Source organism: Ziziphus jujuba, chromosome 8, assembly GCF_031755915.1.
Source record: "Ziziphus jujuba cultivar Dongzao chromosome 8, ASM3175591v1".
Taxonomy (NCBI): domain Eukaryota; kingdom Viridiplantae; phylum Streptophyta; class Magnoliopsida; order Rosales; family Rhamnaceae; genus Ziziphus; species Ziziphus jujuba.
In genome coordinates this window covers 22,091,926-22,116,447 of record NC_083386.1, presented here as the reverse complement: position 1 = coordinate 22,116,447, position 24,522 = coordinate 22,091,926, and the positions used below count along the sequence as shown (strand labels likewise).

The following is a 24,522-nucleotide window of genomic DNA, read 5'->3' as shown; positions in this document are numbered from 1 at the left end:
AAACAACTAAATCAGAGACACTTGTATAACCCAAATATCTCAAAATGATTTACAGTACTACAAAATTGCATAAATTGGACACCGGACAGTCCAATTATACCGCGTGTCCTTAGGACCCAGTACCTAAAATTGGGGGTTTTTACCCGAAGCCTAACATTTCGAAATTGAACCACCTAATGGGTCCTAATAATATCCAATTTCACTAATTCAACTCCAATTTTAACTAATTTAACTAATTTTGTCCAAACACAGTCCTCAACTTATCCAAAAATTAACTAATTGATCAAAAAATGGAAAAATTATCAAACGACGTCCAAAATTCACAATCTTTATATTTACAGAAAGCCTAAGAGACAAAGAAGTCATCAGTATGCTCACCTTGGTCCAAAGTTTCCTCCGGTGGCCGGAAAACACTGTTGAAGAGTCGGCCGAACTTCCCGTTGTCGGATCTTTCAAACGGTGAGGAATCTGGACAAAATAACCACGGAAATGAGTTGAGAACGGTCGAAAATAGTGAAAAAGGTGTATGGGTTGGCCTGAAACGACCAAAAAATGAGAAAATTCGACGACCCACCTCGCCGGCCGTCGCGGATTTCGCCGGCCCGATCTGGGGGCGTCCGGCCGCTTCTTGCCGTGACATTTCATGGCTGAGCTCGACTTTAGGTGACCTTCCTAGGTGGCTAGCACATTTAAATGGTGGTTGGCCGAAAATGGGCAAAACGGCGGTGACCCGTTTCGACGTTAAACGGGTCGAAACGACCAAGTTTGGACCAAAGGGTCTGAGGAGAGAATTTCTTGGGTTTTGGGGAAATAAAGGGTATTTTGGGCTTTGTTTCCTGTTTGAATCGCTTACCCAGGCTTATATAACGCGTTGAGTCACTAACAGACAAAAACTGGGGATTGGCATGGACACTAATTTAAAACTTATGCTTAAAATTTCTTAGAACTATAACTTTTTATTCGTAACTCAGAATTTGGCGTGCCGCCAGTCTGTGAACTTGTATCGATGAGATCTATACCATGGTACCTTACTCAAACAAAAAATATTGGCTATTGAAAAAGTCAAATTGAACCCATATATTGTTCACTTGGTCAAACTTATCAAACTTAGTCAATTTGGTCAAACTTGTTTAATTGTGTATATATATATATATATATATTTTTTTTTTTTTTTTGGTACGGGGTGTTACATGTTTACATCTAGTTACTTGAACATAATATATTTTGTTCAGTTGATTTGTTGTAAGCATTTTAATATAGTCTAATTGGAGTCTACCAAACATTTAAACAACTTTTGGTAATCTGAAATTAAACATTTGTCTTATGTGAATATGTATATATTTTTTAAAATTTATAGAAAACCCAATGAGGGAGAAAAACATCACGGTTAAAAAAAAAAAAGGCCCCAAAATGAAAAAGCCATTGAAGATTTTGTCGTAGTTATGGAAGTGATTGATTGTTTAGGATAAACAATAAATATAAATATATTTATTTATATACATTTATGAGTTCTTCAGCTACCAATTAGAAGAACTAAGTAAGTTAAAGAATTATGTGTTTTTATTTGTTTCACCTGAATAACTGTTACTGAAGATTTCTATAAAAAAAAAAAAAACAAAAAAAAAAAAGAAAAAAAAAAAACAAAAACACCGTTGGAGAAGAAGTCTTTATGGGGTAGAGAGTTTAAATTCCTCTCCACCACGATTTTCCTTTTTTTTTTTTTAAAAAAGAAGAAGAAGCTGTTATGGTATATGTCTTTATATATGACAAAGAAATATTATGCTTTTATACTGACAGTTTAGTATATTAAAGTATCTTTAAAAGTTTTATGAATAATTATTTTTTTTTTAACCATATTGTAATATAAACATTTATTTTGGAAACCTTCCCATTGGTTTTGTCAAAAAACTCGTTAAGAAAATACGGTAACAAATATATATATATATATATATATATAAACACATTATCAATCAATATACAATATATAATTTTGCAAAACAATCTTTACTGATATCATTTTTTTTTAAATCTATAAATAAATCATTATTAGTTATTATTTTTGTTAAAGAAAAAACATACATTCACATTATTAATTGATTAATTAAAATTTAGATTGAATAACTATTTTTAAATTAAATATTAATGATTTTTAAACTAAATATTTATCATGCAAATATTCATACTATTTACTATATAGATTTGGAAGTCTTTTTTAACTTCTATACTGCATGAATTGCAAACCATAAAGAGGTGCTCTTCGTTCTTGTATTGGATTTCTCCACCCACCTTTTAAATACACGAATGAGTTACAAAAAATTCTATGAATTTGGGATTACAAAATCCTTAAACAAAATCTATCCCAATATGTAAATCTTATATATGATTCCACATAAACTTATATATAAGGACTGTATAGTTAGCTCCTAATGAGTTTGAGTACACCAACACGCAAAAGTAATGATGTATCATTGTTCATACCCTTTTTTATTTTTTTATTTTTTTTATTTTTAACGTAATTATCATTATTCATACTTTAATAGTAATAAGGTGATTTTCAAAAAAACAAAAATAAGGTGTCATACACCAAATATAATAATTGGGATTCTCGAAGCCCCAAAACATAAAATAAATTGGTGGGATAGGGTTGTCCGCTCGTCCACACTTCCAGTTACAGTTAATCCCCAAAAACAAATAAATTAATATTTTTAATTAAAAAAGACAACCAAAAAAAAAACAAAGGGGTGGGCACGTGGATGCTCATCGTTAATTCCCATTATTTTTAAAACTAGCGTTGAATGGTCAGTATTAGCTCGTTTAGATTTGGGGATTAGACAACTCCTCCAGGTCCAAGCAACTCCAAAATGAAATGTCAGGAAAAAGAAAAAGAAAAAGAAAAAGAATCATCTCTAAATGTAATGTTCTACATAATATAAGTTATCTTTTACCATAAAACAAAAACATAATATTTGTCTTATTTTTAATTTAAATAATTATATTCTTGAAAAAAGTTTTAGGCCGTGGTGATGATAATTTTTTGTTTTTGTGAATAATTTTTTAAGAAGCTATTATTTATTAACTTTATTCAAAGTTTTTATGAAAATATGATCCTATTTAATATAATTTCTCTAAAATTAGAAAAGCTAATAAAAAGTGGTTTTTCAAAAGTGAAAAAAAATAGTAAAAAAAAACTATGTCACATAAAGCCCAAGTCTCCTTAAAAAAACAATATATGCAATCTAAACATTCAAGAGCAATTTTTCAAAAAACCATAAGGTGTTTTGTTATATATATATATATATATATATGGGGAAAATTCGATGTACAAAGAGATTTGGTAAATTTATTTGATAAATCATCATAATTTTTGTTTTTTTGTATTTTTTATAAAATCGTTAATAAAGGTTTGTCTTAACTAAATCAATTATTAAAATAACTTTGTTTTTGAAAGTTATAATCCATTTTAAATAAAGCATTTTCCAACTTTCGAATAAATCTCATTCAATTGCTAGAATGATTTGTGAAAAGAAGTTTGTGGAATTGTGAGAACTAAGAAGGAATAGTTACATCCTTGTTCAAACATTGATTGCAAAAGAATTAAATTGTTGAACATATATTCTAAAAAGCAAAGAGCTATTCTTTATATATGAAAAATGTTATCAATATTCTAAAATATCTCAAGGAATTCAACGATAAAATCCTATCATAAGTGTATAATATCATTTTATTCACATTTTCTTCTAAGTACAAAACAACTATATATATTATACATTATTCTGTCATATTTTCTTCAACATAGCTTATATCACCACGAGTCTCACACCGATAAATTTCTATACCAATGCCAATAGAAATCTTTTTAAGCAAGAAGTTGGTAGAATAGAGAGAGAGAGAGAGAGAACACAAGTTATCTAAATGGATAATTTTATATTATTATTAATTAAGAAAATAATGGCCAGAACGGAGCGTGCTGATCTGTCATATTCCATTAATTTTGATTGTCTTCTTCATCACTGCAACTCCTATTTAAATGTCTCGGTTGGTTATTTTTTCAAAAAAAAAAAAAAGGTAGAAGAAAAAAATAGTAAAAACAGAGTGAGCTTTTTTGGTTTTTTTTTTTTTTTTCAGTTTCAGTAATGGAGAAGAAGAGGAACAGCTATTTGTGTGTGTATGTTCTGTTGCTGTTTGTATCGGTAGCAAGTTCGGGAATTTCAGGCAGAGTAGTGCATCTCTTGCAAACCCATGACAAACCCAATTTTCTTACACCCAACTTCGATCGCATTTTTGATACTTCCAAGTATGGTATTCTGCAGCTCAACAATGGTCTGGCAAGAACGCCTCAGATGGGGTTCGTCTTTTGACTCCCACTCTCTCTCTCTATGATCATCTAATTTTTCTAGAATTTTCTGTATGCGAGTTTATTCTCTGGTATTTTCCAATTCCCAGGAAAGTTTTTCCATAGGAAAAGAATTAAACTATGAATAGGACGAATTTTATTTTAGTGGAAGGGAAAGCTGAGTGTTTTTTATTTATTTATTTTTATTTTTATTAAAAAAAAAAAAAAAAGAATGTCTACTAGGTGGGTACTTGGAATTTTCAATTTTTGAGTTGTCCAATAATCGGATTGTGCATATCTGATTAGGAAATTCGTAAACTAATTCATCATCTACTGCTTCTGGTGCATGTTTTCTCTTGCGGGTTGTTTTAGTTGTCGGGGAAATTGTATGTTGTGTTTGATTATTCTTAATAATGGGTTTTACTATCTGATTCTGTATGACGATTATACAGATGGAATAGCTGGAATTTCTTTGCGTGCAATATAAACGAGACTGTCATCAAGGAAACAGGTACTATTTTTACTGTTTTCTTACTGGTCGTTATTCAATTGCCTTTTCATATAGGGTAGACTGTCTGCGTTTCCTTTTTGCATGGATTTATGGATCATGATTATGAGATTGCCAGGTCCGACAAATTTGGAAATTTGGTGGGTTTTTTTCTGGAATTGTGAACTTGGATGATTTGTAGAGGATAAATATTCCTTCTTCCTTAAAATCTTGATACACTCTCATTTGAAACTAATTTAATTTTTTTGTTAACTTTGTATGTACTTTGGGAAAGATTCATGTTTTTATAAAAAAATAACTAAATATTTCAAAGTTTAACATTACAAAAACATATATATGTATCTTGTTTATTTTGCACACTTTGTTTATGTTTATATCTCAAACCCAACCATTTTCCTAAGTCAGATAAATTCTTTTTAAATATTAAGTGCGCGTGTGTACATAAATTTTTTTATCTGTTGCTATTACTCAAAAGGAAGACCTGGTTTATATTCACTTTGGTTGATTTCTTTATAAATAAGAAAAAATATAATCTTTGCTAATATTGTTGTCTGCTTAGGATGTTGATTAGAATCGTGTGCCTTAGCAGTTGGGTTTTCCATTAAGTTGAGTCTGTTAAGAAGGTATTTTGGTGAGCTGATTTTAAATATATGGTTCTATTTATTAAGGAACTAGCATGACTCTGTTGATTGAAACAAAATAGTAACATTTATTCTTCAATCAAACTATACAGAAGTACCCTTCAGCAAAGAAACTATACAGAAGTACTAACATTTGTTTTCATGTGATTCCCAGCTGATGCACTTGTCTCAACGGGCTTGGCTGAATTGGGTTATGTTTATGTCAATATAGGTATTATTCTGGCATGTCTTATTATGTATTTGGCTGACTTTACATGTTGTTTAGTTTGGTCCTAATTTAATTTTCATTAAGTGCAGATGATTGCTGGTCTTCTTTAAAGCGGAATTCAGAGGTTTGTTTTTGTTATATGACTTCTCATCATGTTATAATTTCATTCAATGTTATATTTATTACGAGCATGGTTGATCTTGTGGTCTCTAAAGAACAATATCTTCATCTTATTCGAAGATTGTTCAAGTTTGGATCAGCATTATGTAATGTTAAAAAAATCATCTCATTACAGTTACTGTATATTATTTTGGCCCAGAATATTTAAGCGAACAAAAAATTATCACGGACAGAAACATAAAAAATTGTCTTTCTGAAGCATTAGTTTCTTTTGATAGCATAAATTGGTAAGAATTGTGAATTTTATGGATGTGTTTAATTCTCTGATGCTTGTGTGGTGCTGCAGGGTCAATTAGTCCCTGATCCAAAAACTTTTCCCTCAGGAATTAAAGCTCTTGCTGATTACATACATGCAAAGGGCCTTAAGCTTGGAATTTATTCTGATGCTGGGTAGGATGACTTTCCATCACAGAATAGAAGATTAGGAGTTGAAAGCTGTATATGATCATTAATTTTCATTTCCAGAATGTCAACTGTGCTGTGTACTCCTATTTCAGTATCATGTTTACTCTTATGACACATCCAACTGCATTCTTTAGGGTTTCTACATGTCAAGTTCGGCCAGGATCACTTTACCACGAAAATGATGATGCAAAGCTATTTGCTTCTTGGGTTAGTTTCCTTCCATCCCTTGCTAAATTTTGGTTCCAAGTATATGCCAGTTGATTTGAGGCACGTATGAAACCATCTGATATTGTTTATGTTTCATCTCGCATAGGAGAGTCTAATGCATTCTTTGTGATAAACTTACAAGGCATGAACAAATTGATTGCTAGAATTTAGAGTCTCTTCTTTTCTTTTTTAATAATAATAAAAAAACTTGATAATTTGCACAAATGATGGTTTGATTCATTGGAAATATTAACCATGTTGTACATTCTTTTTAAATATAGTTTTTTTTTTTTTTTTTTTTTTTTTTTTTTTTTTATAATTTTTATAATTTTTTTATTATTATTTTTTTTTATGGCTAATTGCAAACAAATGCGGATTGCTTGAAATGAAAGTATACCACTGATGGTTTCATTCATTGGAATATTAAACATGTTGTACATTCTCTACAAATATACTTCTTTTGATGGCTAATTGCAAACAAAAGTGGATTGCTTGAAACAAAAGTATACCATATATGTGGGGCAGTAGACTCATCGTTTGTTATTTTTATTTTTTATTTTTTATTTTCCCCTCATGGTTGTTACTTTTAGTAACTAGTTAATGTTGTGTTACCAGGATCTGGATTATTTGAAGTATGACAACTGTTACAATCTGGGCATTGAACCAAAAAAACGGTTAAGACTTCTTTTCAGACTCATTAATGTTGTTAAAGAATTATTATTGTCACTTAGGTTGACTTGATATGTTAGTTTGACTTGATATGTTTCCATATTGTCCAGGTACCCTCCAATGCGTGATGCTTTAAATGAAACTGGACGTACAATTTTCTATTCGATTTGTGAATGGTAATCCAATTTATTTCTCTATTTTAGATATCTGAGTTAATTCACAGTTGCCTGGAAGACAATTTTCATCAATATACTTTTTCTTGACAGGGGTGTTGATGACCCTGCTTTATGGGCTGGCAAAATTGGAAATAGTTGGCGTACAACAGATGATATCAATGATACATGGGCAAGGTTATGATCTGGATTCATAAACTTAGGTGTAGCATTATGGTTCCTGTTGGCATGCCTTGTTCTATATGCTTGCATATATAAGACACCATATGTAAACCCCCTTGAATGGTTTCCTAATTTATTTTAAGCTTCTGGTGGAAAGCCTTTCAGTAGTGAAGCCTTGGAATGAGTGAAATTGATCAATAGGTCTTATCTTCATTTTCTCAAACCAAAATTATGACCAATCATAAGGTTAATTGGACTCGACGTCTGTAAATGTTAAAAAGCTCAAACATCTTGCACTTCACAATGTCAAGAAATGTACTTGCTCATTTATAAGGGATAAAAAATGGAGATGTGTTGAAGGATCGATTAACTATGTAATTGAAATCAGAAACCTAAAAAACTAGCCAGAGAAATGATAATGTTGGCAGCAGTGATGATGATGATTATTCGTTTTGGTGTCGTAGTACTATTGACCTGTCCACAGGACTATGAAGATTGATTATTATTTTCGTATATTGATTAAGGAATCAGGAATAGGATGCCCATAGTGAAATCCAACACTTGTGGTATCATTTACATTATACATTAATACATGACTTCCTTACAGGCTTATCGATTACTTTGATTCCAGTTTTAACCTTTCCAAATAGTTTTTTCCCTTGAACAAGATGAAACTTCTTCTTCCTTCTGATTCGGTCTCTTGTTTATAAGATCTTAAAAATACATTACCCTTTTAGCATTCATGTAAACAAAAATTAGATGTCTAAATAGAATGTCAAATCTTGTACTGATTAAGTTTCCTTTTCGTGTTTTGTACAGTATGACTACCATAGCTGATTTAAATGACAAGTGGGCAGCATATGCAGGACCTGGTGGATGGAATGGTAAAAATGTGATCTATGTAAATCAGATTGTGCAAAGAAGTAGGTATTTAAGGCTATAACTGTCAACTGTCTTTCTTATTTTCCATCCTATCATTTTGTGCAGATCCAGATATGCTGGAAGTGGGCAATGGAGGCATGACTTTCGAGGAGTACCGTGCTCATTTTAGCATCTGGGCTTTGATGAAGGTGCTTCAATTTCTGTTTCTTTCTTCCTGTTAACACTGGGATTGGAAATTTATAATTAGTCCATAGACAATGAGTGTCACTTCTGAGACTGCTTACTGTCAAATTTGCACATCGAGGTTTAACACTTTTTCCAGCCTGATTAAATAGCCATTAATCAAGTCTTGTGAGAGTAGGTGAACCTCACTTTAGTTGAAGCTTTCATAAGGATAGCACAAGAAAATATATCCTATATAGATCTTGAAGTCGCTTGAATTAGATTTTTGATTATGTATTCCATAACGTACTCAAAAGTGATGAGCTCAAATGTTCAGGCCCCTCTTTTGATTGGCTGTGATGTAAGAAGCATTACTGCCGAAACTTTGGAGCTTTTAAGCAATAAGGAGGTGATTGCTGTAAACCAAGGTGAAACTCTTTCTCTCTCTCTCTCTCTCTCTCTCTCTCTGTCTCTCCATGTATTTGTATAGATTACTCTATATTATTTTCTATCTTTATTTATTCCATAACTTTACAATCTTTTGAAAGTATGTACAAGTCAGAAAACCTAAATAAGTGAGGATTTATACGTTTTTGTAGATCCACTTGGCGTTCAGGGAAGGAAGGTTCATGTTTCAGGACCTGACGGTTGCGAACAGGTCTTGTTCTCTTTCCCTCTTGCCTGTTTTCTGTGACTTTTAGTGGAAGCGATATGGTTTTTCCTAAAACTATGTATACACTTAGAGACATAGTTTCCTTGAATATCTGTTTTCACACATTGTAACTAAATTATTTGGCCATGTTCTAGCAGAGCAGTTTAACCCCAAAAAATAAAAAATAAAAAAAATTGTTATTCTAGCAGAACAAATTCTGTATTTATGATTTTCATTTTTTTGACAAGCCAGTCATGTATGTGCGGTTGTGAGATCTGTAAAACTTATTTTGTTTATTAAAATTTTGTATGACAGGTTTGGGCAGGTCCTTTGTCAGGACATCGTGTGGTTGTTGCTCTTTGGAACCGCTGTTCAAACGCAACAGCCATTACAGTTAACTGGGAAGTAATTGGACTTCAATCGAGCGCTCGTGCTTCTGTGAGAGATTTGTGGCAGGTATGGATTAGTCAAACTTCTAGCCATTATGTTTGGGTTTGTTTCAACATGATTGATCCGACTCTGAACCCTCAAAACAAAGATGTGTGACTTTCTTTAAATAGCTTACTGACTTTATTTATCACAGTATAACATATCTGGTTATATACAATTTTTTTTGAGATTTCATCTTTCAAAATTTTACTTGTTTTATGATTTTACCCATTTGCAGCACAAAGATGTGGTGGGAGATGCAGTGTCATCGTTCAGTGCTCGAGTTGATGCTCATGACTCTCACTTGTATATTTTTACTCCTCATACAGAATCTCTCTTCAAAAATCTAGTGCAATCTGAATGAAGAAAGAAGGGGGAGGTTAAATCTTATGAAATGTTCTCAATTGGAGTTGGGAAGTTAGAGCCTCTTCAATTTGCACCTTGGAATCGTCTATTGTGTGTCATTAGCAGCCAAGTGTGAGTTTCCATTGGAATTCTCCGAGCTTTGTCTAAGTGTCACTGTAAAATATATTTGCCACCACGTAATCAAACTAAAATGTTAAATATTACACTGTCAAGACTGAGTATATTAGCGTCTGTGTTTATGATATGGAGCAGTGAGAATGATAATTAAACCGACTTTTTTGTGGTTTGGTTAATCTCTTCTCCATTCTTGCTATACTCTAATAGAGTTTTCATAATATATAGCATATTTTACTTTTAAGTGATGTTTTGTCTTCTATAATTGCTTTAATCAAATAAAAAATTAGGTTATGTTTGTGATAGAGCATGGTTATTCCCCAAAAAAATAGGAATGCTTATTAATTAAAATATTTATATATATTTTGTTATTGATGTGTTTGGTTTGTTATTATCTTATGTCAGTTGCCTTTGTAATTTTTTTTTTCAAAAATATCAAATGGTAAAAATGAATTAAAATCAAATTTTATAATCATTTATATATTTTTAATTTATAATAATTAACTGAATATATTTTAAATATGGTAAGAATATTAATATTACAAATGAAAGAATAAACATTCTAAACTTTTTTAAAATAATAGTTATTTTTTAAAAATAAAAAAATAAAAATTTCTATAAAATAGATATTTTTGAAATTTAAAATCTACCGTAGTTAATTTTATAAAATAGCTATTCTATTCTTAGATCTTAGATTTGCTTTCAACGATTTTCTATTCACCTTTAGGTTCTAATTAAACTTGTAAACAATTACCAAAAAGAATAAAAATAAAAAAAATACACCACCTTAAACTTTGGCTAGTTTGGATTTTAGATTTACCAGGAAAAAAAATTACATATCAGGGAAAGAATCTTATTGAAGTAATTCTTTTGATGTTTCTACGAATAGTAAAAATTTAAGAATATATTTTAGTATATATTTTACCTTAAAAGCCAATATTCAATGAAATTTTCTTTTGTCTGCAATGTTTTGCTTTTCAACTACAGTCCCAACAATTTAGAATATATTGGGTAAAAAGGAAAGCAACAAGGTAAAAATCTCATGTCCCAAAAAATTTATAATTCGATGAAACATATATTTTCAATCACCATTTTCCTATTTGATTTCCTGTTATCCACACTTATCTCTAATTAGAAAAATGCAAATTATATATATTTACTCAATTACTCTCTCTCTCTCTCTCTCTCTCTCTATATATATATATATATATATATATATCTTTCTTTCTTTCCTAATAAATTTTTATTTTCTCCAAAACGGGCATAAAAGATAGGATGAGCATGCATAAAATCTTTCTATTTTTTTGTTTAATTAAAACACTGAAGGTCCATTTCCCAAAAGGAGGAAAACAAAACAAACATTGTCCGAACCATATAACATCCTTTGCAAAAGTACTTCACAAAGTTAGAACAAAATAGATAAAACCGTTTATGCACCAGTTAATATACTGTGGACAGTACATCAGCTTCAAAATTATTCTCTCACTGTTGCTTTGGTCCTGTTTCTTGTTCCATTTTTACGATCCAACTCTGAATCTTCAAAGGGGGGAAATCCCCACAATCTTTCAGCTGATAGGGTTCAATCCTACAGACAAAAACAACAACTGCAGATGGGAAAACAAAAAGCCATAAAACGTAAAAACATAAAAAAAGGAAGTTTCAATAGGTATCTAACATATTCTTCATAACTTTCAAACTTTCAGAGACGAGAGAGATTGCAATACATTTTTCCTTTGCCCTCTGATAATTCTTTCTGCTCCTGCCTTCCAATTACAGTGACACATTGCCGAGGGTCCAGAGGATGTGAAACAGAAGCAACTGCCTGATTATTTATTCCTGGGGAAGTTGATCCTGCTTGTACTAGTGTATCTTTGAAAGTTCCAAATTCCATATTCATAAGGGTGGGAGACAAAACTTGAGCCTGCTGAGTCTTTGCAGCCAACTCACTGGACTCACCAATTTCTGTCATTGTCATGGTGGATTTTCCATTGCCTTTAAGATGTGGAAATTCTTTGATTGAAAGATCAGGAGGCATGCTACTTTGACATTCACTTGAGGATTTTTCGTTGCCATTAAGAAGTGGGAATTCTTTGATTGAAAGATCAAGGGGAATACTACTTTGACACTCATCCCTTTCTGAGGGAACCTCCTCAACCTTGTCCCTCTCTTCAGGGGATTCTTCAGGTGATTCTTCCGCTGATTCTAGCAACAAAGCATGTTGCATGGATTCTGGAAATGATGAGTCTGCAGCTGATGTCATCTCATTATGCATATCTCTGTAAAAATGACGAGTCTGCAATACCAAAGCAAAAGAAGCAAAATAATTTCGACAAATCACAAAGAAATGAAAGGATACCAACTTACTCAAATTAAACAAGAGAACTCCAAACTAATATACCATGTCTGGTATGTATGTCCCTGTTCCTCGTGATCTCCCTGTCCTTTCAATACTATAAGCAGCCGCCGCAGATATTTGGGAAGCATTAGGATAATATAATGGCAGAGTCGGGACAAATACATCTGTCCCCCTATGATAAATTACATTCTGATGACCCCAAACTGACCGAGCCAGTGTATCCATTGCATTCTCGTTCCACATTTGTGAAGGGATTGGACTGGGAGGTATATAGACAGGTAAGGTATAATAATAGTACCACTGCCCATACCATAAACCACCATAGTAACTGTCATAGTCTCCACCGAGGTCAGAAATTTCAGTTCTTCCAGTACCAAATGCTGGAACAGGAACTGGCACATCTGGTCTTTGTCCACTTCCATTCCTCTCCAAGGTGGTCATGAAAAACTTCTCAAGTGCTCCACCTATGCTTTCTCCTGGCAGCATAAGTATCTCACCAAGCTTTTGAGCTCCATAGGAAAGAGCACAAATTATGCGGTGGAAATTGCCTGAAGGGGAATTAGGCGATGGGTGATCATTAGCTTATTAATTTACAAAATGCCTATATATGCTCCTATTTTGCAAGAATAATGATTGTTCTTTTTTAAAGTAGCAATACTGAGATATGAAATATTGTACTTCAATAGGAAAAATATTAATTAGATATCCTACAAGATCATATTTTATTTTACTGACATCATTGTTTCTATTCATGTTGTTACATAATGCCAATGCCTATCATGATTATCACTAAAATTTGAAGTGTCTGATGATATTTCAGCATCAAGGCCATATGTAGCGAAATACTGGAACGTTATGATCCAGAAAGTACAAACATCACATCCAATTTTTGAAAGGCCACTTCAAGCAAAACCACAAACCTATAATCAAAGTCTAAATCTCTGCTCATAGTTTGGCGGCCTAGCACTCTTCCTTATTACCATTCTGCTTAAAGCTATCAGGGTTAGTTCAGAGGACAGATGAAGAAAATATTTTCACTCTCTTGTCACAGGGAGAACATGATATATTTCTAGTTCCATGCATGAAGAGTCAGTCAGTGACCAAAAACTAATCCCGTAAGTAAGCTGATTTCATACCTTTACTAACACAGCGTCCTAGGTTGTTGTTGTATTTTAGAGGATCCAATATGTTGAGCCGCTTAATAGAGAATTCTTGCCCTCGAGCCTCCTGCGCCCTTATTGGAACTGAATATATGTCTCTGCAGTTTTTAAGAAACTCCTTGCTAAGAAGTAATCCATCCATATTATCTTCTGGTGTCTCAACTGCAAAGGGCACAAATAAGGAACCTTAGCAAATTATTGATTCTCAGATGGAAACTTAACACAATCAAATGTTACTCACACTCTATTTCAGTAATGGTAGATAAGGAAACTGGACCGTTTATACTGACACAATAATTATGCCAATCAAATGTGCTGTAGTATTCCAAGAATCTGTAGAGTACCTGTCAACAGATATCATTGTCAACATCATTTCTATAATTGCAAATGCAAGTGGGACTTGTGAGCTGAAAAAGAAAATTGAAATGAAAGAGAACATATCCTTACCTCCAGAGGACCACATATTGATCCATAAAAGAAATTGACGATATACAAGACCATTGTTTCGAGTGCATATGTTGAAATCAAGCCATGGTGTGCACCAAGAATTCGACTTTCATAATAGCACCAAGCTTTAATCAAGAGAATACTTCTTTTAAAGAGATGGTCTTTCCCAACAAGTTGGTCGACCTGAGTAAAGGATAGACCACAAAAATTTATATATTAAAAAATTCACACGCAGTCAAACTTTTACAATATGATCTATGAAGGAAGGAAGAGAGAGAGAGAGAAGGGAAATGGAAACAATATAAAAGTTGTCAACGATGTTCTGAGAAGTTTAATTTGTAAGGATTTAAGCAATATAGTCTATATTCTAAAACTTGTGCCTAATGAGAACTTCATTTAGATTTTTTCCCACCATTAGGAGTACCAGATACCAAAGGCACAAGGGTACTTTGACAGACATCAAGTAACTAACATGTTGAAGGAAAAGAATAATTGGGAAGTTGTAGATGGTGGATTAAAACATGTGACCTCTAGCTTTGATACCATTTTACATTGCCGTTGACGTCTGAATAAAAACTTTTGTGGACTCACATCATGACATCTTTGCACTAATGATTGGGGTCATGTTTTCAAATCCATGTATTCACAATTTCCAAATTTCTAGTTGGTTCTATATCTTTGGATCTTCAATTTATATCAAAATTCATGTTTATGTCTTTGATTCCTGGTGCATTTTAATATTTGGCCCTCCACTGCAATCGTGGGAGAAATTCGACCCACGTGTACAGAAGAGTATTGGAACATAGGCTATTATACATCCACAATAAATACAGCAGGAAGGATATTAACATAACAAGAAAAATAATGATAAGGTAAGAACTGCAAAGAAAAGCATCTAACTTTATATTTTATAACTGAAATTCTAAAAAATGGTTCCTAAGAAAAAATTTACACTGCTCTGACCTACTTCATGAGGGGAAATATAAACAGAGCTTTAAGCTTATATTCATTGAGATCGGAAGAGACCTGCTCCAAAAAGCACAGGGTGTGGAGCCCAGCCAATTGATTGAAAGAGATGTCTACTGAGATATTCTTCACAGTGCACTTCACGATCTTAACCTGCTGTCCAAATTCAAGCATCAAAAATACAAAGATATAAAGCAGTGTTTTATTTATGTCACAAATATTAATTCATAAACACTTTTTCCCTTTTTTGGGTGTATGTGTGGCATAAACAGTTTATAGGAACAGGGCTGGTCACAAAAAGAAGCAGCTACACTTAATGTTTGCTTTTCAGCATGGGACAAGAATCAAGCAAGTCCAAAAAGAGGATTTAAGAAGCATGAACCTGTGCATGGATGTATTGAACATCTTTAACCTGGAATTCAGAACCCTCTTCACCTTTGAGGATACTGCATAAACTTCTGGCTAAATCCTCCTCCATGTTTTGCTGACAGATGATAGTCAAATCAATATCCCCATCAGGAAGATAGGTTTTCAGTGGAGCTGAACCAAATGGAAATACCTGTGAAGAGCACATAACAAAAGTTCACTTTATTTTATTTTAATTACCAAAATTGCAGTATAAAAATAATGACAATAATTCGGTAATAAATTCCCTCAACTAAAGTTTTCTTATAAGAGTATCAGTAAGAGAATTTACAAGACCATTTCACATGTGTTATTATATATTCTCAGTTCAAAAGGAAAATTTAATGTTTCAGATGCCTAATTTCAAAAAAGTGCTAGTGTGCATAAAAGAGATTTCATAAGATAGGTTGCAGATCTTGAAATATTACCTACAATCAAAATAAAATTCAAGAAGTTTCTTTGGTATGTCAAATTTTTAACAGTGTCCATAAATATATAAGTGAATCAAACTTTACCAAGAAATATATATTATATATATCGTAATTTTATCCTGGCTGATGGAGCTAAGAGATGTTGGGTGGCAACATGCTTATCCTGTTAAGAAAATCGTGTTGCTGCACACGATCTCCTGGCTCCATCGCCTATGAGAAAAAAATTATATATATATATATATGTATATATTATACATACATATATTGCCATAAAAAAACAAACAGCTGTAGATAGAAAGTTCTAGGATGCTTCTCACCATGAAGACAGAACAGAACAGAACATTTACCAAAAAGAGTGGGGGATGTGGTGGAGGAGGAAAGAGAAGGAAATGATAAATATAAATAATTTAAAAATTTTCACGCATAATCATAAACGAAAAACGGTCCTTTTGTGTCCAAATAAATAAATAAATAAATAAATAAAATGCAATGATTGGACGTTCTCATTGGTTTACAAATGGTATGCAGTATAAAGTCAATTGTCAGAATACCCTAGCCTTTTGTTAGATCAAGAAGCGAGCAAACCTGATAAGGAAACCAAGAATAATCTAGATATGGGATATTCAGGTGATTACCATGATAGGGGCAAAGCACATACCAATATCTCAGGGACATTAAATATCCATGTCGTCTCATAGTCAACGACTTAAATGCATCTCCGGTCTTTAAAATAAATAAATAATCTATATTAATCAGACTCTTCACTTTATCCCACAATATCCATGTCGGACACGTGGAAACCGATAATCAAATTGAACAACGGTCTTGGCTGCATCCAAGGAGGGCCAAAAAAAAAAAAAAAAAAAAAAAAAAAAAAAAAAGAAAAAAGAAAGAAAGAGTCTGTTGAACACAATACGTGCGGGTGTGTTGTCATTTCCTTGAGTAGAAAGTCAATAATTAAGACACCATAGCCTTTTGTTAGCTTAACAAGGGAGTCCACCAAATAAAGGAAATCATGCATCATTTACATATGAGATATTCAGGCAATTTCCCATGCTGGGGAGCAAAGCACATACTCATATCTCATCATCGAAGGAATACTGATAATATATGCCCTCTATTTCCAGTCTTAAAATATAAGAAAAACCTATAGTAGTTGGATTCTTCACTTTATTCCACCATACCCCGGTTGATAAAACTAGAAGGGTATGACTATTTGACCTCCAAATATGTGGACAAACTTAGAAAATCATCCAGATCCAACAATTGGAACATGTATCCAAACCCAAGTCTGAGCAACATAGAGAAAACCAGTCTATAGCCATAGATAAATAACCAAGAATTATCTAATCTATTAAGTTCTTATGATACCAAAAAGAAATACCATGAATGATGTATGATAGTTATATCATTACTCTGTTTCACGACCAAGGTAAAAATTTCAATCAAAAGATAAATAGTAGTAAAAGAACAAGATCAGCATAACCACATATTTAAAGTACTATGAGATGGATCCATCATAGGCAGTACTAGAAGAGAAATAATAAGAGAACAAGAAAAAGGAAAATTGGATATCTACCATTTGTACAGAAGTCAAAGTCATAAAAAAAAGGGAGACAGAAAATTTCTCACCTCATTTCCAAAGTATCCGTTAATTAGCCCCTGAATATAATTCATAACCTCCTTTCTCCTTAGCTCAGAAACTACATTTGGTTGAACGGTACATAATACCTCATGGGCTCTTTGCTCGGCCATCAGCCAGAGTTCCACATCAATTGACAATGGATCTGGGTTACATGAAGACACATAAGAGGACAAAGAGGAGCAAGGGGACAAAGTCCTTTGAAATTCTTCCATGAGTACTAATGCTGAAAATTTCAGCTACAAGGAAAGAATCAAGAAGACAATACTGACACAAGATCAAAGGGATGATTCAGCAACTGACTATACAAACAGCACTAGAACCAAAGTAAGATTTCTGAAATTATTGTATAAAAGCATTTAGGAAAACCTCAGAATTATGTATAAAGGTTTGAAGGACATTTTCATGTAGGGGAAGTTTCAAACAGATAAGTAGCAGGAGAAATGCTCTTGAACCATAAGAGCTCATTCCATAAAGGATATTTGTTTTAAAAGATAGAAGAAATTTAGCTACTTTGGTGCTTCAGAAGTTATCTGAAGTGCTTCCACAATCCACATACGTTACACCCTTAACCTGGACTTGACAAGCCTTTTAAAGTCAGAAAAACATATGCTTTTCTTAAGAAAATGTTGGGGCTATTTTGACAAGTGGTATAGGAGGGAAGAATTAAAAATGTGAAATATGAATTTTTAAATACAAATAAAAGTAGGTCCTCAATGGAAATTATAGAAGGAAAAGCTGTACATAGGGAAAAGAGTATGAGAAAAAAGGACAGATGTAAGACTTAAAAAGAAAAAAGAAAAAAAAAAAAAAAAAAAAGAGAAAGAAAGAAAGAAAAAAGAAATCTGTTCCTTCTCCCCCCCCCCTATGGAGCTGAAAAGAGCAGTAAAAAAGCAAAATAGAGAAAGAAAGATAGTAAAAGTTTAAATACATTTTGCTAATCACAAAAGTCTTACTATCTAGTAAGGGTTTTAATTAAGATTTGTAAGAGATTAAGGGAATAATCCCATTTTTCTCAATTTTACAGGGTTTCTCTCAAAAAAGTCGATTATTCTCTATTAATTATCCAAGATTAAAAAAAAAAAACTGTAATAGGCCAAAATGTAAAATCGTCCAGCTTTCCAAATTCCATATTAGAAATAGCATGGTTAAATTAATGCATTTAGCATTTTTAGCTATTTCTCATTATTGCCTCCCTGTTCTTGCACTAATTCATTTCTATTACGTCAGTAACCATAAATTTGATTACCCTATTAAATTGAAAATATCACTTCTCCTTCTTTTTTCCTTTTTCCAGATAATATCTATTAAATGAATTAATTGTAAAGGGATTCTCTGTGAACTAAGAAGCCCAGGCTCAATATAACTTGTCTTTCTATTAAAATTTCAATTACAATAAACAGATTCACTAATTAAATGCCTAGAGTTTTTTAGGAAAGTCCAAACCATAATGTGGCCCACGTTTAACCACATAACATTAACCAAACCAAGTTGTTTACACGCATTTGGAGTTCTGCTTGTTTCTAGCTATCAATATTTACAGTTCACATAAGATAATGAATAAGGAAAAAGACAAAACAGCCTTAAAATGTGTTCTTAGACCCCATGCATGAAGCACATGTGTCAGACATAGCAGAGGCAAGAGCTTCAAATGGAAACATTAAGCATCAAGCATTTGACCATGTAAGCATACATACCATTGAACATGTTAGTACCAAATAAAAGAAGAGGACATCTCAATTCACAGACACCTCAATTGGAATGTATATCATACGACTATCTTAAAGGCTTTAAGTCAGCATCAGAATTTGGCATAAACTATCCCAGTTCTCAAGAAAAACAGCTTCAAATTCAACAAGCTTGAATGCCCATACCATGCTTGAATTTAGGGGAACACAGGAAGGAACAATTCACACATTGTATTTCCTGTGTGGCTTAGAGAATCTCACTAGAGATGTTACATTATCCAACAAATTAATAGTATATTCAAGGAGGGGAATCTTCATAAGATTATATTACCACAGCTCCTTGGAACAAGTAAGTCAGATATTTGGCTCCAACGACAGAGGAATGGGTATTGTTTGGGAACAGTCCACTTCCCAAAGTCCATAATTTTCTGCTAATCTTAGATAACCATCTTTTCATATGGATTTTCCAGCATATAATAATATAATAAGGTGAATATGTTGAACTTCTGTAAAGATTACTAAGGACCTAGGCTAAAAATTTCCAACATTTTAACTTTGATTAAAATGTGTTAGTGAAGCTCTAAAGCTTGTGCAATTAGTCAGGTGAATGTTAATTTCAAATGTCTCAAATTATTAACTCCATGCACCATCCATTTCTTAGACTTAGCTTTACTCAAATGCACTTTAAAAACAAACAAGATATTAGGAGAGGAGTGCCAAGAACAAGATTGTGCTGCATTTTGCGATTTCAACAAAAACAAGGGGAGCCCATACAAAAGGTAGAAGAATTCTCAGCAAATATAGATAGAACGGAAAGTAGGGGGTAAAAAAAAAAAAAAAAAAAGGAAGAAAAATACCTCTCATTTATTCAAATATCTAAATGTAGTTTTAATTATGCAAGTTCGTACCTACACTATTTTTCATTTTTTTTCTATTATGGACTACGATCCATTCCATCAGTCAAATATGGTCTCACGTTATTCAAAACTGAAAAAAAGGAACTATACAAAAGTATAAGATATTCTTGCTGTTCTAATAACCGAATCAAAGAGATCAAAATTAAAGCAAAACAAAGACTCTATGAGTGCCTTGTTTTTTTTTTTTTTTCTTTTTTGGACAGAAAAAAAGAGTGCCTTTGCAATGATATTTTGTCTATTTCTTTCATCCACAAATCTTTTTAACTCCTTGATATGCATCAAGGGCATTGGGCAAAACTTTAAAAAAAAAAAAAAAAAAAAGGCCCTCGGGAGGAAACCTTTCCTCCTTATCTATTTTCATCCTTATATAATTGAAAACTGTAAGATATACATTTGAAAAATCTGAAAAACTACAAGCAGTGACTCTAAAGCTATCAAAACCCTAGGATTTATTTATTTTTTTTTTTCCTTTATTGCAAAAGGCAATGAATTAGTCAGGTCAGACTAAACAATCTCACTTCCCAACAAACAAACTGAAACTGAAATTTTCATTGCCCCAATTTCATAACGCATGCAATTAACCAAACTAAACAACTACATAGAGCCACAAGAAAAAAAGTTACCAGAAGAAAAAGATTATTAAAATAAAATTAAAAAAAAAAAAACTGAAAAAGTCAGAACAATCCAATGACTGCAATTAACAAATAAAAAAACTAGAAATTTTTAGGGAATATACCATGGTGTCTTTCTTCTCTTCCGTTTTGTCCTCTTGCTTTGGTTGAACCCTAGTTCTTCTTCCATGGAACTTCTTGACTCGATGAAGTTCAAGCACACCATCTTCATTGAATGTGAGAAACACTTCCACATCCCCCAAAACCCCAAAACTTCCAAGCCTAACCCAACAAGCAAAACCAAACCAAAGAATGCAAAAAAGCTTATCAGTACTAGTACCTGTTGGAACTCCAAAGTACTAGAGAATATCAATGATAATGGTCCCACAGACCACCAATAGCATGAACCCACTTGCTTACGTGGCAAGATTACAATAACTACATCATGGTGATCTTGATCAAATACCATCAAATTTATCTGAGCCGTCAACTTGAGATATCAATCTCTCACGTGTATAATATCCGCCAAAAATCAACCCCACCTTCAACATCATTCCCGCCATGTTAGTCGTCACTCTTAGAACACTAGCTTCTTCTTCTTCCCCATTTCTCTACAACCCCTTAGTACCAAAACCCTTCTCAAACCCTCACCCTAAATGCAGAGCCACGTGCCCATGTTCATACCCAGCCTTGAGGATAACACTCTATGCGGGTTGCAAATCCGAGTATCAGAGCGAAAGGGGGCTTCAATTCGAGACCGGCGAGTCGTTCTTCCGCCATGAAAGTGCCACAGGCCGTGACCTCGGCGTGCTCGCCGCTTCGCTCTACAGAAAATCCGAAGGAAAATTGCGGGTTCTCGATGCCTTGTGTGGCTGCGGAGTGAGGTCCCTCAGGTACCTCGTTGAGGCCGAAGCCGATTTTGTTCTCGCGAACGATGCCAACGAAGAGTACAACAGCGTTATCTGCAAGAACTTGTCGAGGATGGTTCCCAGCGGCCCCGGTGATGAGTGTAGGTGGAGAGTGACGAATTCCGATGCCAACAGGATTATGACAGAGTGTTATCTTCAAAGGGATTTCTTCGATTTCATCGATGTTGATTCATTTGGGAGCGATTCCTCATTTCTAAGGTCGGCGATGAATGCTTTGAGGTTGGATGGATTGCTGTATGTTACTTCCACGGATGGTTTCTCGTCCGGCGGTCACCGGCCTCATCAGTAAGTCTACCAATCAATTTGCTTCGTTGGGTGTTTTGAACTTTGTATCCCGAAATTGATTAAGTTTGCAAGATTGGTTATTTATCTTAGTTGCTTCATAGAATGAATTTGGCGTTATCTAGATTAATCATGGTCAAATGGGTTTGCTATTGCTTGAAATGTTTATGCTCAGTTTACTTAGTGTGCCAGTAGGATGGTAATAACTCTGTGTTGTATGTGTGTCTTGTCTCTGTCTCTAGCTCTTTCGCTGCATATGGCGCATATATCCAGCCTTTGCCGTATTCGAATGAGGTTGGTCTGAGAATGCTTATTGGTGGTGCTGTGAGGGAAGCTTCTGTATTGGGTTATCGTGTTGCTCCATTGTTCTCATACTATGCATACCATGGACCTGTTTTCAGAGTCTTGCTTCGTGTAAATCGTGGGAAGCTTCCTGATAACAGGTGGATGTGTGATTGTGTTTGAGTTAATGAAAAGTGGATTTGGCTCTCTTGTTGGTACTTACTAATCACTCTGCCATTCATGATAGAGATTATGGTTTCATTAGCTACTGTGAGCAGTGTGGAAACTCTCAAGCATTTTCTTGGGATGAACTTGGTCAAATTAGTTGCCTCTGCACTAACTCAAAGGTACAAATGTTGCAGTTTTTTTAGAAATTTCTTTTGGCTGATGGTCATGTACTTAACTTTTCTAAGGTTTTTCTGATATCAATTTCCTTTTCAACTTTGGTTTGTTTCATATGTAGAAAGGTACAAGTTCAAACTTCTAAACTCCCCCTGCTCTCAAATTAATTCAACATTTTTGGAGCATCCAGTAGTTATACCCTGTTTCAATGTCTTTCCAACACTGATGTAATGGGCTGGAAAAAAGTCTCAGTGTCACAAAAGTTTTGGCTGGCTTATGATTTGTTGAATTGATATGGCATTGTGTCTACTAACGTTAAAGTTTACATATTTGGCTTGATTGTGAACTGCTAAATTTTTCAGTCTTGAATTTATTTCTGACATCTTTATTTTGTTATTTCTTTTAAGCTAAGACTAATAAAATCACTTCATTATATTTTTTCAGTACTGAATTTTAACCTTTTTCCCCTATGCCATTGATTGATGGATATCATGAAGGATTAATTTCTGATCCGACACATATTGTTGCTTTCTTTTACAATTGGAGAATGTACTAAATTCTTTTAATTCTTTCCAGGTTTCTGAGTCAATTATTGTCTCAGGGCCACTTTGGACAGGGCCTCTCCATGATACTGTTTATGTTCAAGAGATGTTAAATTTAGCTGAGGAATGGGGATGGACAGGCAGAGACACAGAAACCAGTCTTGAAAAAGTTTTGAAACAAATGGTGGATGAAAGTGACCCCAGATTACCATTTGGGTACATCAAATTGGATGAGGTCCGAATGCAAATATCTTTTTCTTCACTTATTATGTATTTGTTTGTTTGGTCAGGTAATTACTTCTTCTTCTTTATCTTGAAAAAGTTTAATTTTATGCGATGGTATTCATTATCTTTCCAGGTGGCAAGCCGTGCAAAAATAAATTCTCCACCCCTAAGAACCATGATGAGTGCCATACAAAAGGTATTCTTCTGGTCTCTTTCTTTAGTTGCATTCATACGTAATAACTTATTGAAACATGATGGCCGCATAGAAGTAATTTTTCTCATGTTGGTTGATGATTATTGCACTAAACATGAGGAAAGCAGCAATGCAAATCTTACTCATTTCTCCAGTTCACTTCACCTACACAAATACTTCTGTAGTATTGGGAAAAAAACCCTTAAGACACTTAACTGGAACCAAAAGGCATTCAATTCATAATTCAAGCAAGACTTTTAATATCGAAGTTAGAATAAAGGATTGAATTTGGTACCTTATTCAAATTGTTTTCTTCAACATGGAAGGGAAAAAAATTGTCAGGGTGGGAGTGGGAGTGGCTGTCAAGTAAACGAAGGTAGGAGTATGGCCACTTATAAGGAATCCAACAAACTAATTTGATGGCTAAAACTTTCGCAGGAGGGGTATGCAGCTAGTAGGTCACACATTGTCTCCAATGCAATCAAGACCAACTGTCCGATGACAGTATGCATTAGAATTGCCAAGGAACTACAGCAATGCTGCAGTGCTGAAAATGTTGTCTCATAAGTGCTGGATATGAATGCTGCACAGCAAGTTTACACTCAATGGAAGCGCTTGATTATGCACAATATCATAATCTGAAGCTAACTCCTAGGATTGACATTGTTACATAATGGAGATTCAGAAAATTTGAGGAATATGGAAATGTTTGACACCCAACGATAACCTGTAAGAGTTTCATTATATATCTACAAATTGATGGAAAGAGAGCGGATCGATTGATCTCAGTATCATAACTTGGCTTCAACCAGGAATCAACTGAATACTTCCCCTACAACACTAGTTTGATTTGATTGATACTCTTATTAAGAGAAATTTCTAAATCATAATGGAAAACGTCGGTCCCGACTCTTGAATGCTTTTTATTTTCTTTTGTAAGCCTCAAGCCTCTCTGTGTAAAGGAATTGTTGGTTTTTTGTGTGTTGGCATGCGTAAAACTGTGAGAAGATGCA

The 24,522-nt window shown here is 33.5% G+C and overlaps 3 protein-coding genes across 8 annotated transcripts; 2 read left to right on the top strand and 1 right to left on the bottom strand.

Moving 5' to 3' along the window:
- The first annotated feature begins 3,288 nt into the window (after positions 1–3,288).
- LOC107414011 (alpha-galactosidase 3) lies at positions 3,289–10,335 on the top strand. The gene is made up of 16 exons (XM_060819753.1): positions 3,289–3,334; positions 4,126–4,345; positions 4,786–4,844; positions 5,637–5,693; positions 5,780–5,814; positions 6,157–6,260; positions 6,410–6,482; positions 7,098–7,156; positions 7,262–7,327; positions 7,418–7,501; positions 8,306–8,370; positions 8,474–8,556; positions 8,868–8,958; positions 9,130–9,188; positions 9,498–9,638; positions 9,850–10,335. The coding sequence occupies exons 1-16, from the start codon at positions 3,304–3,306 to the stop codon at positions 9,973–9,975; spliced, it is 1,353 nt and encodes a 450-aa protein (XP_060675736.1). The 5' UTR covers positions 3,289–3,303; the 3' UTR covers positions 9,976–10,335.
- A 1,032-nt stretch (positions 10,336–11,367) lies between these two features.
- LOC107414013 (uncharacterized) lies at positions 11,368–21,031 on the bottom strand. Of its 5 annotated transcripts, none has more exons than XM_060819622.1 (10): positions 20,840–21,031; positions 17,489–18,071; positions 15,403–15,579; positions 15,081–15,173; positions 14,055–14,237; positions 13,849–13,951; positions 13,584–13,769; positions 12,490–12,995; positions 11,816–12,384; positions 11,368–11,695 (listed from the first exon to the last, which is right to left on the bottom strand). In XM_060819622.1, the coding sequence occupies exons 2-10, from the start codon at positions 17,711–17,713 to the stop codon at positions 11,677–11,679; spliced, it is 2,061 nt and encodes a 686-aa protein (XP_060675605.1). In that variant the 5' UTR covers positions 17,714–18,071; positions 20,840–21,031; the 3' UTR covers positions 11,368–11,676. The 5 variants fall into 5 exon arrangements, with proteins under 5 accessions (XP_060675605.1, XP_048325753.2, XP_024927437.3 ...); XM_048469796.2 differs by having other exon boundaries at positions 11,368–11,676; positions 20,840–21,029; XM_025071669.3 differs by having other exon boundaries at positions 11,368–11,676; positions 15,081–15,176; positions 17,489–17,643; positions 20,840–21,027.
- Positions 21,032–21,087: 56 nt separating this feature from the next.
- On the top strand, positions 21,088–24,440 carry LOC107414014 (uncharacterized). Of its 2 annotated transcripts, none has more exons than XM_016022096.4 (6): positions 21,088–21,928; positions 22,168–22,368; positions 22,455–22,554; positions 23,126–23,326; positions 23,450–23,512; positions 23,948–24,440. In XM_016022096.4, exons 1-6 carry the CDS (start codon positions 21,276–21,278, stop codon positions 24,074–24,076), a joined length of 1,347 nt encoding a protein of 448 aa, XP_015877582.3. In that variant the 5' UTR covers positions 21,088–21,275; the 3' UTR covers positions 24,077–24,440. The 2 variants fall into 2 exon arrangements, with proteins under 2 accessions (XP_015877582.3, XP_060675606.1); XM_060819623.1 differs by lacking the exon at positions 23,948–24,440 and adding an exon at positions 23,836–23,904.
- The last annotated feature ends 82 nt before the right edge of the window (positions 24,441–24,522 follow it).